Genomic DNA, 17290 nt, shown 5'->3' with positions numbered 1-17290 from the left:
CTCAAACCCTCTCCTCAGACACCCAATAAGGCTCAAACCCTCTCCTCAGACACCCAATAAGGCTAAAACCCTCCCTTCAGACACCCAATAAAGCTCAAACCCTCTCCTCAGACACCCAAAATGGCTCAAACCCTCTCCTCAGATACCCAATAAGGCTCAAACCCTCTCCTCAGATACCCAATAAGGCTCAAACCCTCTCCTCAGATACCCAATAAGGCTCAAACCCTCTCCTCAGATACCCAACATTGGTCCCTTTCCTCAGATACCCAACACTGATACCCTCTCCTCAGATACCCAACACTGCATACCCTCTCCTCAGATACCCAACATGATCCCTCTCCTCAGATACCCAACACTGGTCCCTCTCCTCAGATACCCAACACTGATCCCTCTCCTCAGATACCCAACACTGATACCCTCTCCTCAGATACCCACCACTGATACCCTCTCCTCAGATAACCAACACTGATCCCTCGCCTCAGATACCCAACACTGATACCCTCTCCTCAGATACCCAACACTGATACCCTCTCCTCATATACCCAACACTGATCCCTCTCCTCAGATACCCAACACTGATACCCTCTCCTCAGATACCCAACACTGATCCCTCTCCTCAGATACCCAACACTGATACCCTCTCCTCAGATACCCAACACTGATACCCTCTCCTCAGATACCCAACACTGATCCCTCTCCTCAGATACCCAACACTGATACCCTTTCCTCAGATACCCAACACTGCATACCCTCTCCTCAGATACCCAACACTGATCCCTCTCCTCAGATACCCAACACAGATACCCTCTCCTCAGATACCCAACACTGATCCCTCTCCTCAGATACCCAACACTGATACCTTTCCTCAGATACCCAACACTGATCCCTCTCCTCAGATACCCAATAAGGCTCAAACCCTCTCCTCAGATACCCAACACTGATCCCTCTTCTCAGATACCCAACACTGATACCCTCTCCTCAGATACCCAACTCTGATACCCTCTCCTCAGATACCCAACACTGATACCCTCTCCTCAGATACCCAACACCGATACCTCTCCTCAGATACCCAACACTGATCCCTCTCCTCAGATACCCAACACTGATCCCTCTCCTCAGATACCCAATAAGGCTCAAACCCTCTCCTCAGACACCCAATAAGGCTCAAACCCTCTCCTCAGATACCCAATAAGGCTCAAACCCTCTCCTCAGACACCCAATAAGGCTCAAACCCTCTCCTCAATAAGGCTCAAACCCTCTCCTCAGATACCCAATAAGGCTCAAACCCTCTCCTCAGACACCCAATAAGGCTCAAACCCTCTCCTCAGATACCCAATAAGACTCTAACCCTCTCCTCAGATACCCAATAAGACTCAAACCCTCTCCTCAGATACCCAATAAGGCTCAAACCCTCTCCTCAGATACCCAATAAGGCTCAAACCCTTTCCTCAGATACCCAATAAGGCTCAAACCCTTTCCTCAGATACCCAATAAGGCTCAAACCCTCACTTCAGACATCAATAAGGCTCAAACCCTCCCTTCAGACACCCAATAAGGCTCAAACCCTCCCTTCAGACACCCAATAAGGCTCAAACCCACTCCTCAGACACCCAATAAGGCTCAAACCCTCTCCTTAGACACCCAATAAGGCTCAAACCCTCCCTTCAGACACCCAATAAGGCTCAAAGCCTCGCCTCAGACACCCAATAAGGCTCAAACCCTCTCCTCAGATACCCAATAAGGCTCAAACCCTCTCCTCAGATACCCAATAAGGCTCAACCCCTTTCCTCAGATACCCAATAAGGCTCAAACCCTCTCCTCAGACACCTAATAAGGCTCAAACACTCTCCTCAGACACCCAATTAGGCTCAAACCCTCTCCTCAGACACCCAATAAGGCTCAAACCCTCTCCTCAGACACCCAATAAGGCTCAAACCCTCTCCTCAGACACCCAATAAGGCTCAAACCCTCTCCTCAGACACCCAATAAGGCTCAAACCCTCTCCTCAGACACCCAATAAGGCTCAAATCCTCTCCTCAGACACCCAATAAGGCTCAAACCCTCCCTTCAGACACCAATAAGGCTCAAACCCTCCCTTCAGACACCCAATAAGGCTCAAACCCTCCCTTCAGACACCCAATAAGGCTCAAACCCTCTCCTCAGACACCCAATAATGCTCAAACCCTCTCCTCAGACACCCAATAAGGCTCAAACCCTCCCTTCAGACACCCAATAAAGCTCAAACCCTCTCCTCAGACACCCAATAAGGCTCAAACCCTCTCCTCAGATACCCAATAAGGCTCAAACCCTCTCCTCAGATACCCAATAAGGCTCAAACCCTCCCTTCAGACACCCAATAAGGCTCAAACCCTCTCCTCAGATACCCAATAAGGCTCAAACCCTCTCCTCATATACCCAATAAGGCTCAAACCCTCTCCTCAGATACCCAATAAGGCTCAAACCCTCTCCTCAGATACCCAATAAGGCTCAAACCCTCTCCTCAGACACCCAATAAGGCTCAAACCCTCTCCTCAGATACCCAATAAGGCTCAAACCCTCTCCTCAGACACCCAATAAGGCTCAAACCCTCTCCTCAGACACCCAATAAGGCTCAAACCCTCTCCTCAGATACCCAATAAGGCTCAAACCCTCTCCTCAGATACCCAATAAGGCTCAAACCCTCCCTTCAGACACCCAATAAGGCTCAAACCCTCTCCTCAGATACCCAATAAGGCTCAAACCCTTTCCTCAGATACCCAATAAGACTCAAACCCTCTCCTCAGATACCTAACACTGATTCTGCTCGGACATTGGAAGTGAAAGGGTCTTAAAATGCAGCTTTCGATGAAATGGATATGCAATAAATTAAAAATAACATGTGTAATCAAATTTGATTAACAGTTGTCTACTGGTACCATATCAGCTAAAAAGAAAGATTTACAGATCAGATTGAACTTGTATCATAGATCATCAATTTTCTATTGAAAAAAGATCTCATAATCAAATGGATTTAATTACAGTAATAACATAATTTTTGTATAATACATTTGTGACGAATTTTAAAATCTAATGAACGTCTCAAGATATTGAAACTTATATGATTAATGTCTAACACTAATATAACATGTACTACATGACAAAAGATTTTTTTTTCAAATATCTCAAAGTTGCAATTTAATTATACCCATAAACTGAGATTCCGTTCATGCAGTTTTAGTGAGTGAGCTTTTGGACAAGGCGATTTTGTCTTAGAGAGCTTTTGTATGGGCGTGCCTTAGTGCAGGACGGCCTTTCTTTCGGGGGGGCTTATGTATTGGGGAGCTTTTAATTCATATAAGTATATTTGTCATGGTGGACTTAAATTTTGAAAGACATTTGTCTTAGTGGACTTTTGTTTTAAAGGACATTTTTCTTGGTGGGCTTTTATTTTAAAGGACCTTTGTCTTGGTGGACTTTTGTTTAAAAGTATATTTGTTTTGGTGGACTTTTGTTTCAAAGGACATTTGTCTTGGTGGACTTTTGATTTGAAGAACCTTTGTCTTGGTGGACTTAGTGTGGTAGAGGCATAGTCTGTGAGTGTTTTGTCCATTTCCCAGGTAAACATAATATACATTTTTATAACGTACATGTACATCAATGACCCACAGCACCATGTTGAAGAACTGTAGAACTGAGAGAATATCCACCCTCTTGATTTGAACAAGTTGAACGGAGGATCTTGATACAAACACGCCCGCCTGGAATACAAATAAGAATACAGATAAACATATAAAATGTGGGAAAATGGGGCTTAATGCATGTGCATACAAGTGTCACCCCAGATTTGCCTATGCAGTCTGTACAGCCTAACCAGGGACTACACTTTCTGCTTTAATGGAAATTCTCTATTAACACAAGTCTATTCTAACAAAAATCCAGTATAGTCATAAAGTGCTGATTGTATCTAGCCTGTGCAAACTAGCACAGGCTAATCTGGGATGACACTAGGAACACGCATTAAGCCCCATTTTCCCAGTGCGCTGCTCATACCAAAGTCTTGCTAGCTTAGCAGGTAGAGCACTGGACTGTCAATCTAAGGCTTGAGAGTTCATATCCAGGTCTAGCTGCAAAACATGTTTGGGGATGAAGCTGAGACTGGGTCTCGGAAACTGGGGCTTAATGCAAGATGGTAAAGTTTTGTGCCAGCTTAAACTGTGTAGATTCAACAGGTTAGTCAGGGAGGACACCTTCATATACTATTATTTTTGTTGAGAAGAGCCTCCAAACAAAAACTACCATTTAAGCAAAGTATCCTCCCTTATTAGCTTGTGCAGTGTGCACAACACTTCACACACATGGATTAAGCCCAGTTTCCCAGAATGTGAATGAAATAGCTGCTTGAGTACAAATGGTTGCCTTTAATTAAGTATTGAATGTGAAGGCAGTGCTTATAAATTGCTAACATTCGCTGACCTGGGCCAGGATATGTCCCTTTAGACATACTGATAAGTGTGATATGGCTGCAATATACTGTAGAACTTGGCAATAAATCCACACAAACTATTCACATAAAATGAAAGCCTGATATTGGCTATTTCACTATCAAATAGCAAGAAAAAGTTGAAACATAAAAGTATGGCTATAACAAGATGATCTCACATGAATAATACATGTTTCATTGCTGCGGTGGCTTTTCACTCAGCTAAATGGATTCATGCATGAAAGATGTTTTCTCAGGAAAGAACAACAGAAAGTGTTAAATAAATATGAAGAAAATGAGCCACATTTAAAGAACTCAGCACTAAACAGATTTAAAATGATTACAATACTTGTTCAATTAAAGACATGAGTTGGTTTCAGAGATTATCAATTTGAGTTTCTCAAGTGATTAGAAAATATATTTTCACAAGTAGTACAGTCAGGAGTCATAAATTAAAATATTTATTTTCTATGATAATGATTTCCAATAAAATTGTTTTGGTTCACACAAGATAGGTGTATTAAGCCTTAAATACATTCAAGTTACCATTACCGGATCAGTAGCTTAATAAAGTTGTTTTGGTGAAAAGCAATAAATGTTTTGAGACTTCTTTTACACCAGTTTGATTAAATATTACCATTGCTTACTGTTTCAGCGCATAGTATTATTTTTTCGCCTCAGAATTCATGCATTAACGGATCAGTTGTAGCCATAACGGATCACTTGACCAAAACCATTCAGGAGGGCATCTAACACGCTATTTGAACTGTTGAAACATGAACTGTGTTGTTTACAATGACCAAGTAACATTGCCAGTTATAGATTATATTCATTTTTTGTTATTAATTGTTTTCTATGTGTTATCTTGTATCTACACTTTAGGCATGACGTTCTTGTGTGAATTATCTGTTGAAAATAATAAAAAGATCGAACAAATATGGGCATCTTATAATCCATGTAAATTGTTGTAATCATATCTAATAATTGATATTGAACATGAAACATAAATAAAACATTAAGATTGAGATCATTTATTGAAAGAATCAATAAGATTTGCATATTTTTTAATATATTATCAATACACATATTATCACGCTTGATCCGTTATTGCCCAAATTCTTCATTTCATTTAAGGTGTTGCAAAATCTTAAAAACGAATCAAAACTGAAATGGACTTTTGCAGGCAGAAAGACTACTAAATGGCCTTTAAATTAATGCGTAAACTTCTTACTTTCCAACAGATTTATAGCATGTGGCCACATATATTGTTCAACCCCGATTTGGAAACGAGACGGAAGTCAACAAAGTTGTATATACATGTCAGCAAAACATACCAAAATGTTTAACAAATAGTAGCTCCGATTACGACTCAATCAATGCGTTTTAAAGAACAGGCCTTGAAGATGCTGTATGCAAACAAGAGCACTGCATAACAGGTGCCACCCTCGGCTGCGAAAGCTTGTCAGATTTTTTTATTTTTTTTTAGGTCAAAGTGACCTTGACCTTTGACCTAGTGACCCAAAAATGGGATCGGCGTGTAGAAGTCATCAATGTGCATGTACATATGAAGTTTCAAAGTTGTAGGTGGAAGCACTGTGATGTTAGAGGCAAAGTTAGTTTTATATTAAAGGTCACAGTGACCTTGACCTTTGACCTAGTGACCCAAAAATGGATGTGGCGTGTATAACTCATCAAGGTGCATGTACATATGAAGTTTCAAAGTTGTAGGTGGAAGCACTGTGATGTTAGAGGCAAATTTAGTTTTATATTAGGTCACAGTGACCTTGACCTTTGACCTAGTGACCCAAAAATGGGTGTGGCGTGTAGAAGTCATCAAGGTGCATGTACATATGAAGTTTTAAAGTTGTAGGTGGAAGCACTATGATGTTAGAGGCAAAGTTAAAGTTCTATATTTAGGGTCACAGAGACCTTGACCTTTGACCTAGTGACCCAAAAATGGGTGTGGCGTGTAGAACTCATCAAGGTGCATGTACATATGAAATTTCAAAGTTGTATGTGGAAGCACTTTAATTTTAGAGCCAATGTAAAGGTTTTAGCACGACGCCCGGACAGGGGACGGCGGAGGACGAGGAGGCTATGACAATACCTCGGGTTTTCTCCGAAAAACAGCAGAGCTAAAAATAATCTAAAAATGGCAACTATTTATCACGATATGCAGTCTTGAACATCAAAGTGATCCACTATGAGTAATGATCCGGTAATGGTAACTTGACTCTATCAAATCAAATTGATGACAAGATGCTGCATTCAATGAAGGTATATGCCCCTGGTGAAAGACTTCTCAGCATTCATTTATAGGCTCATATGAATAAATTTTAGACCAAAGGCCAAGGTCAAAGTGAAGTAATGTGATGTGTGTCTGGTGAGAGTCATCAGAGATAATATTACAATTGAGGTCACAGTGTCGTTGTGCATTTGGTGCTTGCCTATTGACCGGTAGGTCACAGTGTCGTTGTGCATTTGGTCCTTGCCTATTGACCGGTAGGTCACAGTGTAGTTGTGCATTTGGTGCTTGCCTTTTGACCGGTAGGTCACAAGTTTTAGCCCCAGATAGGGAGCCTTTTTGAGTTCTCATCAATAGACACCAAGTACTGGATCTACCCAGAAAAATGGACATAAAATGTTTCACTAAGCATAAGGGTTTCAATGTTATCACCCTAAAATAAATAGGTTAATAAAATTAACATTCATTATCTAACCATTGTAGCCAGCAGTATTGATGTTATTTTTTTTGCATCACTTTGAAAAACCAACATTTGGTCCTTCTAAATTCTGAAGTCCCAAAGTGGCTCAATGTCAAGGTCAATATGAGGTCATAACATGTGTGTGAGGTGTGTGAGTGTTGAATGTATCAAATACTTCATCCAATCAAGTATCAAACATTTGTTTTTAAGCATTACTTATAAGATATAGAGCGAGTCATTTGGATTAAAAACATACAGACATGTATTAAAATGGACAGGCAAGTTTCTACAAGGCTCCTGAAGATGCTAGAGCCATACAATTTGGGACCAAAACAGTCTGTCAGTATCGACAGGTTTTCAGTTTTCAAGAAGTTTAGTTTAAAATGTACAATATTTCTATTCTACCTCTCATCCATCAGCGAAGATGCATAAATCTAATGTATTTTATGAAAACTAGGACATATTTCTAATAAGTTTTATCACAATAATTAAATAATAGCACATGCCAATAAGGCCTACATTGATAATATTTCATTTAGCATACATTCTCAGATTCTAGACATCCTCATAATCTGAATGTTAACCCTTTGCATGCTGGGAAATTTGTCGTCTGCTATAATGTCTTCTGCTGAATTTCTAAAATTAGCATTTTCTTTCATTTTTTTCAAAGAATACTATCAGAATAGCAAACAGTTTGGATCCTGATGAGACGCCACGTTCTGTGGCGTCTCTTCTGGATCCAAACTGTTTGCAAAGGCCTTCAAAATTCGGTTCACGCACTGAAAGGGTTAACAGTTGTGATGTATCAGATAAACAAGTAGTACCATAAGAGTTTATTGTTCTTTAACCAAACTGACAGAAAAAATCTACTGTCAGTTACCTGGTAGCACAGTGACAGGCCTGCATACAGCTCTGGACAACCTATGTGGTACTCGTCCTTGGGTCTGACCTTGGCGGCGCAACCCTGGGCCACATACTCGAACAGGTACACTACGCACAGCTGTGGAATACATGCATAGCAATGAATTAGAGACATACATGTAGTTTGTGTTCTGGGAAAACAGGGCTTAATGCAAGTGCGTAAAGTTTTTGTCCTTGATTAGCTTGTGCAGTCTGCACAGGCTAATCAGGGAAGACACTTTCTGGCTTTTCGTTTATAAGAAACTTAATAAAGGAAAAAAATCCATGCAAGCAGATTGTATGATTCCTGATAAGGCTATGAGGACTGCACTGGCTAAAGAGGTACGACACTTCATGCACAAGTACACTTAATGCACAAGTACACTTAATGCACAAGTACACTTTATGCACAAGCATTAAGTCCAGTTAGCACAGAATGACGCTTATATTTATCATGTAATTATGCAGCTTTTGTTTGTCCTCTGAGCCTGGTTACAGACTCTCCTAAATTTTGTCAGAGCTTAGAATAGATTGGGAGATATTAAGCACATTTCTGATGCAATAATTTTAAAACGAATGTGATAAGATTCGTTTCATTTACTTATTTTTACAATTTCAGCACAGAAACTGTTTTGCAAGTATCTGAATACAACATAAAATAAATATGATAGATTGGATAAGAAAGTGCACGCTGTTGTTTACCCAAGTGTCAATTTTTGGCATTGTGTAGAAATAGTTTAAAATGTCCTGCCCCAGTGACCTTTGACGACTTGAAACTGTGCAGTTGTCTTTCTTTCCTTCCATGCAACCAGAATAAAAATATGTAGAATCATAGATGACAGCTTTCCCAACATATTGCAAACAAGAAACCGTCCGAGAAGGGTGATGCTCCCCAAAGTTTTTTTTTGTCACAATATTGCACTATATATTCAGATAAAAGGAAACCTCTTGAGGGGCATAACTTTGGACAAAATAATACAATGGATGGTTTAGCAACTTAAAAATTTCAAAGGGCCATAACTCTCTAAATAAATCATCTAACCAGAAACCACTAATAACATACGCATTTCCTCAAGGTAGTTAAGCTCCCAATAAAGCTTCATTGAAGTCCAGTCAGTAGTTGGGGAAAAATAGCCCGGACAAGAATTGCACTATATGTACAGTTTATAGAAAATTTCAAAGGGCCATAACTATGTAAAAAATCATCCAACCATAACCGGCTGATTATATGCACATCTCCTGTTGGTAGTGAAGCTTCCCATAAAGTTTCATTGAATTCCGGTCATTAGTTGCTGAGAAATAGCCCGGACAAGAATTGCACTATATGTATAGTTAACGGAAAATTTCAAAGGGCCATAACTCTGTGAAAAATCATCCGACCAGAACCCGCTGATAACATGTACATCTCCTCAGGCTCTTGGTAGTGAAGCTTCCCATAAAGTTTCATTGAATTCCAGTCATTAGTTGCTGAGAAATAGCCCGGACAAAAATTGTGCACAGCTACTATATGCTGCCCCCAAAAATAAATTTTTGGGGAGCATAAAAAGAATAAGTGTAAAACAAGAGCTGTGTTTGTGAAACACAATGCCCCCTACTGCCCCGCTTTGAAGCCATATATTTGACCTTTGACCTTAAAGACTGACCTTGACCTTTCACCACTCAAAATGTGCAGCTCCATGAGATACACATGCATGCCAAATATCAAGTTGCTATCTTCAATATTGCAAAAGTTATGACCATGGTTAAAGTTTTGGGACAGACACACACATACAATGACAGACAGGCCAAAAACAATATACCCCGATCATTCAATCTGGGGGCATAAAAAGACCATGACAATTGTACTGTAAAATGCTGAATTGAAAAGTTGTTTTCCTTTGCTCACAAGTAAAAGGCTTATAAATTGCCATGATAGTAGGTGAATTTGTTTTTCTAAATATTGTATATTAACTTCTCTAATAATTCTATCTCCGGTGACCTTGATCTTTGACCTATGTGCATGGTCAATAATGTGAAAGAATTTTCTTTACATCATGCAGAGACGTAATTGTGTAAGGACATACTATCTCACCGACTTAAAGTGCAAAGAATTAACCCCCACTACTTTTATGGGGCATTACTAGTATAAATTGCATCAATGGTGAATTGTGAAAATTCTGGTTTAACATAATTGCTTGTCAATGCTGCCATTACAGTCCTTATGTTGATACTTATTTCTTTACCTGGTTGAATTGGAAGCTCAAGGCTTATTAAAATGCTCTCTAGTTAGTTTCCTGGTTGTTACCAGTACTAGGTGTCTTTGGGGGAGATCACAAGAACGCTACCACAGTGGGGATCTCTAGTCAGTTTCCTGGTTGTTACCAGTACTAGGTGTCTTTAGGGAGATCACAAGAACGCTACCACAGTGGGGATCTCTAGTTAGTTTCCTGGTTGTTACCAGTACTAGGTGTCTTTGGGGGAGATCACAAGAACGCTACCACAGTGGGGATCAAACCTGTGACTTCAAGGTCACTAGGCTGACAACATATCCACTACACAACAGCAACCTTAAATAATCATTAAATAAATATTACAAAAAAATATGATTTTGCGGTCATTTGTTGGCATTTACTTATATGGCAATAAAAGTGATATCTGCTCACATTGACCGACAGCCATCTCACTAGCTTGAAGCATCGCCATATACGCCTCAGCTTTGTTTCAGGAGGGGTAATTGGTAAGACCATTGGTGGATCTGCTAAACCAATCAGAACATAAAGAGTAAAGGCCAAATTATAGCTGGTAAGGATGAATATTTATATGAATTGAATTTCAACAGAAAACATGTGAGTGTTAATGCTTATATTTACTTACTTTTCTTACTACTGACAGTAAAACAGTAACATTTTACAAAAGCTTTCTTAAGATTGATGCAACTCAAGACTACAATCCAGAAATATAGACACTTTCTAACAACACATTTTTTACATCTAGTATGAGACATCCTGAAAATAGGTAAAACAAGGGACAAAATTGTCACAAAACCAGGTTTTCAATGTGAAAAAAAAGTCAGATAAAGGGAGACAACTAAAACTGAACTGATTTAATCGTTTCAGTTTTAGTTGTCTCCCTTTATCTGATAATTGTTTATAATTAACCCCATGTGTATCAAAATAAATATATTTTTAGTCGTGGTGACCTTGACCTTGGAATTATTGACGTAATTCTTTCCTGCCACACACCGTCCCATGATGGTGAACAAATGTGCCAAATGATTTTAAAATCTCACAATGAATGACAAAGATATGGCCGGAACAAGCTCATTTATGGCCATTTTTGACCTTTGAACTCAATGTGTGACCTTGACCTTGAAAATAGCGATGTAATTCTTTCGCGCGACACACCGTCTAATGATGGTGATCAAATGTGCAAAATGATTTTAAAATCTGACAATCAACGACAAAGTAATGGCCCGGACAAGCTCATTTATAGCCATTTTTGACCTTTGAACTCAAATTGTGACCTTGAGATATCCACATAATTCTTTCGCGCAACACACCGTCTAATGATGGTGAACAAATGTGCCAAATGATTTTAAAATCTCGCAATGAACGACAAAGTTATGGCCCGGAAAGCTTGTTCCGCCTGCCAGCCCGCCTGCCAGCCCGCCAGCCAGCCCGCCATCATTCGCCAATCTAATAACCAGTTTTTTCCTTCCGAAAACCTGGTTAACAAATCATGTTTGAGTTTCTGTGGTGTCTGGCACATCAGAAAATAATTCAACAGCAAACTTCGCATTTTAAGCAATTAAAATTCTCCAACTAAATGTAGGTGTCTGGCACATCAGAAAATAATTCAACAGCAAACTTCACATTTTAAACAATTAAAATTCTCCAACTAAATGTAGAGACATTCCTTTTTGAGTTCTTAATCGTGCCTCAACATGAAATATCTCTTCATTCCTAATGTATATGAATATATTACCGGTATCTGGTTTACCCTGTACAGAATGGCTACCACCTAAGATTGGTTCCTGCTCTTCATTGCTATGGGAACCATACTCCTCATTTCTCTTCTCTGCCGGTACCCGTATAACAAGGAAGTAGGCAAACAAGTACACAGCCACTGCAGGGCTAGTCAAGAGAAACGCGTACCTGCAGAGGAGATGAATACATCTGAATTACAAACAAATGAGCCTCGCTCCAAGAATCAAGGTTTAACCCTTTACCACTTAGATAATTATTTTTACGCATTTGTAGTCCCTTAGAAAGTTATATTTGATTAAAAACCTTCCTTACTAGAGTCAAGTTTTCAAGGCTTTTTTCCAACCCTTATATACTGACGAGCAGCAAAACAGCATAAAACCTAAACAGACTGCGAGTTACTTGCAGGCTGTTCTGGTTTTATGCTGTTTGCAAATGGCAATTTTCAGTTTGCTTCTAAGAGGGAACAGGTAAATGCATATTCTTAGATTTGTTAGTATGGTATCACACTTTCCACCTTTCTTGATTTTTGTTAAGAAAAGACTTACTATAAACCAAAAATTCCATCAAAGTGAAAAGTGACATTCCTATTAAGCCTGAGCAAACTGCACAGGCTTATCTGGGCCTAACGTTTATGCACAAGCATTAAACCCCCGTTCAGCCAGAGCAAGACTCATATCACACACAAAATGGACAGGATATTTGTTGTGTTTATTTCCATACAACTGTGTGCTTTATTTTGTTTAAAATGTTTGTCCTATACTATCACTATTTTTGTAGGAATTGGAAATCTTATTTTAGGTCTTCTTTTAAAACAGATTCTGATTTTGATCAATTTCACTGTTTAAATCAACTGTGTTCACTCACGCAAACAGAGTCCTAAGCAACGACTGTTGAAGTATTACACAGATGAAGAGTAACAAGCAAGGTTGGAACAAGAAAAACTGTAGTCTATTTAACTTGTTACAGGCAGAAAGAGGAGCGGACCAATGGAACTGACAATAACTAAATGCTTCAATCATAAAGATGCAAGAAATATATAGTTTAGCAGCGCTTTGAGAAATCTTAATGAATGGGCTTAACATATTGACCCCAGTTAAGCCTTGCAGTAGGCACAGGCTAATAAGGGACTATACTTTCTTCTTTAACAGGATGTTTGTTTAAAGTAAGTCTTTTCTAAACAACAAGAGATGTGTTTGTCAGAAACACAATGCCCCCTGTTGCGCCGCTTTGAAATAAAATTTCAATATATCATTTGGCAGGTTTAGAAATTATCTCCCTTTTATAGCTTATAACTTCCCTTGGATTGTATTTTTTTACTTTTGACCTTGAAGGATGACCTTGACCTTAAAATATGTTTTTGATCATATTCTTAGTAAAAAAAATTACTTCCCTTGTGAAAATGATCTGTACCTGCCAAATGATATAAAATAGAAATTATCTCCCTTTAAAGCTTGTTATTTCCTTGGATTTTGTTTTTTGACCTTTGACCTTGAAGGATGACCTTGACCTTTCACCACTCAAAATGTGCAGCTTCATGAGATACACATGCATGCCAAATATCAAGTTGCTATCTTCAATATTGCAAAAGTTATGGCCATTGTTAAAGTTTTCCGGACGGACGGACAGACGGACAGACTGACAGACAGTTCAACTGCTATATGCCACCCTACCGGGGGCATAAAAATCCAGTTTTTGCAGAGTAGCTGTTGTGGACAATGCTGGCTAATGGGAGGTATGTTGATACTTTACGCACATGCATATCGCCCGGGTTTCCCTAAACCGGCTCATATCTTTTGACAAACTTAACAAGCTGTTTAGTTTTTTTTACCAGTTTGTATGCTGTAAAAACAGCAATTTTTTGTATGCCCTTTTTTCACAATTAAGTGACTCAGATATTTGGCCACCTACTGGGTAAGGTGTCTCAATTTCTCCGTATTTTGTCCACCAGCACCCACCGCGCATCCAAAGGTGATATAGATCACACATCCCAGCACGCCAGCCATGCCGGTTCCACTTGACCAAGCGTTCACCATCTTGCTGGGAAACAGCCGCAGGAACCCAAGAGCAACGCTAGAAACAAAAACAAAATGTAAGGGCCAGTCCCTTGGGATTTGTTACAAAATTATAAATGTTAGTTTTGTGGAAACCTTAACAAATTAATGTGCCAGTCTCTTGGGTTGAGTTAATACAAGTTTGTTTCTTTATTGTTTTATTGATTCTGTCTTTATAGTATTTATGTCATACAACAGCTGTCAGTTAACCAGTTTACAATTTTTTACATGGCCAATCTATGAGGTAAACCAGTACCAAAAGCGAATTTTTATGTCAGTAACTAACAATCATTGGGCAGGAATTAAAGAAGCAATAATTGTATCATCAATCACTTCGGAAGTTACAAGCTTGCATGTAAAGTCGCAAACCTCAAATTGAAAATCAAGCACTAAACAAAACGAGTAAGATTGTCCAATAATTCCAAATAAACAGAACAAAGTTTAGAAGAATATTTAACAGCTTGAAGTTAGGGGACAACACTTATGTAAACTACACAACTTCAAAATTCAGTCGTAATGCTTAAGATGGTCTTGGTTTTCTTATTTTCATAACAATGTCAGATTGTTGATGTTCTTACTTTTCTCCAAAGGCAGAACTTGCACCCACAAAAACCTGAAATGATCATATTACAATGCTTTCTTAAATCATTTTATATTAAGCCCAAATAACAAAAAAACACATGCTCTACATAAAATAAACAAACAAGTGACTACTAGAGCTTTGTCACAGACGTGATGTATACCCCCCACATGCTGCATTGACACAGACCATTTTGCATGCTGTCTTCACAAAACAAGAGAATGAAATTTATGGCAATTTTTAAGAATTGTAATGCCATTATCATTTATGGCCATTTCGACCTTTGAACTCTTGAATTCTTTTGCATGACATGCGGTCAAAATTTATGACCATTTTTTTTACTTTTGAACTCCTAGTGTGATCTAGACCTTGAAGTTATCGACATAATTCTTTCGCATGACACATCGTCCAACGATTGTGAACAAATGTAGCAGGTATTTTAAAAATAACACAATAAATGACATAGTTATGGCCCGAACAAGATCATTTATGGCCATTTTTAACCTTTGAACTCACAGTGTGACCTTGACGTTGCAGATATCGACGTAATTCTTTTGCGCGACACACCCTCCAATAATGGTGAACAAATGTGCAAAATTTTAAAATCTCACAATGAATGACATAGTTATGGCCAGGACAAGCTCATTTATGGCCATTTTTGACCTTTGAACTCAAAGTGTGACCTTGACCTTGGAGACATCGACGTAATTCTTTCGTGCGACACACCGTCCAATGATGGTGAACAAATAGGCCAAATGATTTTAAAATCTCACAATGAATGACATAGTTATGGCCCTGACAAGCTCATTTATGGCCATTTTTGAACTTTGAACTCAAAGTGTGACCTTGATCTTGGAGATATCGACGTAATTCTTTCGCGCGACAAACCATCCAATGATGGTGAACAATTGTGCCAAATGATTTTAAAATCTAACAGTGAACAACATAGTTATTGCCCAGACAAGATCATTAATGGCCATTTTTAATCTTTGAACCCAAAGTGTGACATTGACCTTCGAGATATTGACGTAATTCTTTCGCGTGACACACCGTCCCATGATGGTGAACAAATTTGCCCAATGATTTTAAAATCTCACAAAAAATGATAAAGTTATGGCCCGGACAAGCATTTGATCCTTGAACTCCAAGTGTGACCTTGACCTTGGAGATATCCATGTACTTTTTTCACACGACACACCGTCCCATGATGGTGAACAAATGTACCAAGTTATTTTAAAATCTAACGATAAATGACATATTTATGGTCTGGACAAACTTTCGGTTTAAAACACACTCAGTGACACTGTGACCTAGTTTTTGACCCGGCATGACCCATATTCAAACATGACCTATGCATCATTCAGATACAACTTGTGATCAAGTTTGGTGAAGATCGGATGAAATTTTGGGACAGACCGACTGACCAACCTACCGACCGACCGACAAAGTGACTCCTATATAGCCCCCATTACCAATGGTAATGGGGGTATAAATATTATATCCTGTAAACAATTGAAAGAGACAGTTTATAAATCAAAGTGGGAATAATTTGTATGCAAAAAAAAACACTTTTATTTATTAAACTTAATTATTTGTAGTAAAATTTATAGTCCCCTGCTTAATGTTTGCATACAAATTAATCAAAAAGTAATATAAAGGTTAGAAAAAACAAAGATGCTTTTTCTTTAATTTCCATGCAGAGGAAGCATTTCCAAACTCAATTTTTTTTTAAACCAGTTTCATTATGATTGGACAAAAAATGTAACTTTTACAGAGTCCAAAGGGTTACACCAAAGCCATACATAGACTGTCCGCTCTGCAACCAAGCAGCCATGTTTTCTTACCGTGAGAAATCTTTTTGTATTTGGCAAAGATATGCTTAGAACAAATGTTCTAAGGAAGGTTCATAAAAGTTGGACCAATGGGGCTTTGTGGGTGTGTGATAGCTTTTATCTACTTGACCCTATTCGACCCAGTTTCCAACTCAGCTGAGATATAATCATTTCAAATGTTCACACCACAGTCCATGAAAATCTGGCCTCTTCTGTATTCATATTGTTAATTTTGACAACACACAACTGAAAATAAACAATTCACAACAGGCATGTTGTGCTCAGGTGTGATACAAAGGAAATGAACCACTTCCAAACAAGGGACAAAATTGTCACAAAACCAGGTTTTCATTGTGAAAAAAAATCTGATTAAGGGAGACAACTCAAACTGAACTTTTGAATTGAACAAACAAAATTAACCCCCTTTGTAAGTTTGTTTCAAAATAAATCTATTTTAAGTTGTGGTGACCTTGACATTGGAGATATTGACGTGATTCTTTCGTGCGACACATCGTTCCATGATGGTGAACAAATGTGCCAAATAATTGTAAAATCTCACAATGAATGACATAGTTATGGCCCAGACAAGCTCATTTATTGCCAATTTTGACCTTTGAACTCAAAGTGTGACCTTGACCTTGGAGATATCGACGTAATTATTTCGCGCGACACACCGTCCAATGATGGTGAACAAATGTGCCAAATGATTTTAAAAAATGACAATGAACGACATAGTTATGGCCCGGACAAGCTTGTTCCGCCAGCCCGCCAGCCAGCCCGCCCGCATTCGCCAATCTA

At 38.9% G+C, this 17290-nt stretch overlaps 1 protein-coding gene across 6 annotated transcripts in view; it reads right to left on the bottom strand.

Moving 5' to 3' along the window:
- Positions 1-17290, bottom strand: part of LOC127831478 (battenin-like) — a 37664-nt gene that overhangs the window by 3008 nt on the left and 17366 nt on the right. The window contains exons 7-12 of one of the 6 annotated variants that reach the window (XM_052356464.1): positions 14659-14693; positions 13938-14099; positions 12028-12197; positions 10707-10801; positions 8045-8164; positions 3627-3737 (exon numbers count right to left, since the gene is read on the bottom strand). In XM_052356464.1, coding sequence (XP_052212424.1) covers positions 3627-3737; positions 8045-8164; positions 10707-10801; positions 12028-12197; positions 13938-14099; positions 14659-14693 — 693 coding nt within the window. The remainder of the gene's footprint in view (positions 1-3626; positions 3738-8044; positions 8165-10706; positions 10802-12027; positions 12198-13937; positions 14100-14658; positions 14694-17290) is intronic. The other 5 variants (XM_052356470.1, XM_052356477.1, XM_052356485.1 and 2 more) reach the window with 5 other exon arrangements.

Source organism: Dreissena polymorpha, chromosome 1 (genome assembly GCF_020536995.1).
Source record: "Dreissena polymorpha isolate Duluth1 chromosome 1, UMN_Dpol_1.0, whole genome shotgun sequence".
NCBI lineage: Eukaryota > Metazoa > Mollusca > Bivalvia > Myida > Dreissenidae > Dreissena > Dreissena polymorpha.
This window is presented reverse-complemented; position numbering and strand designations above follow the sequence as displayed.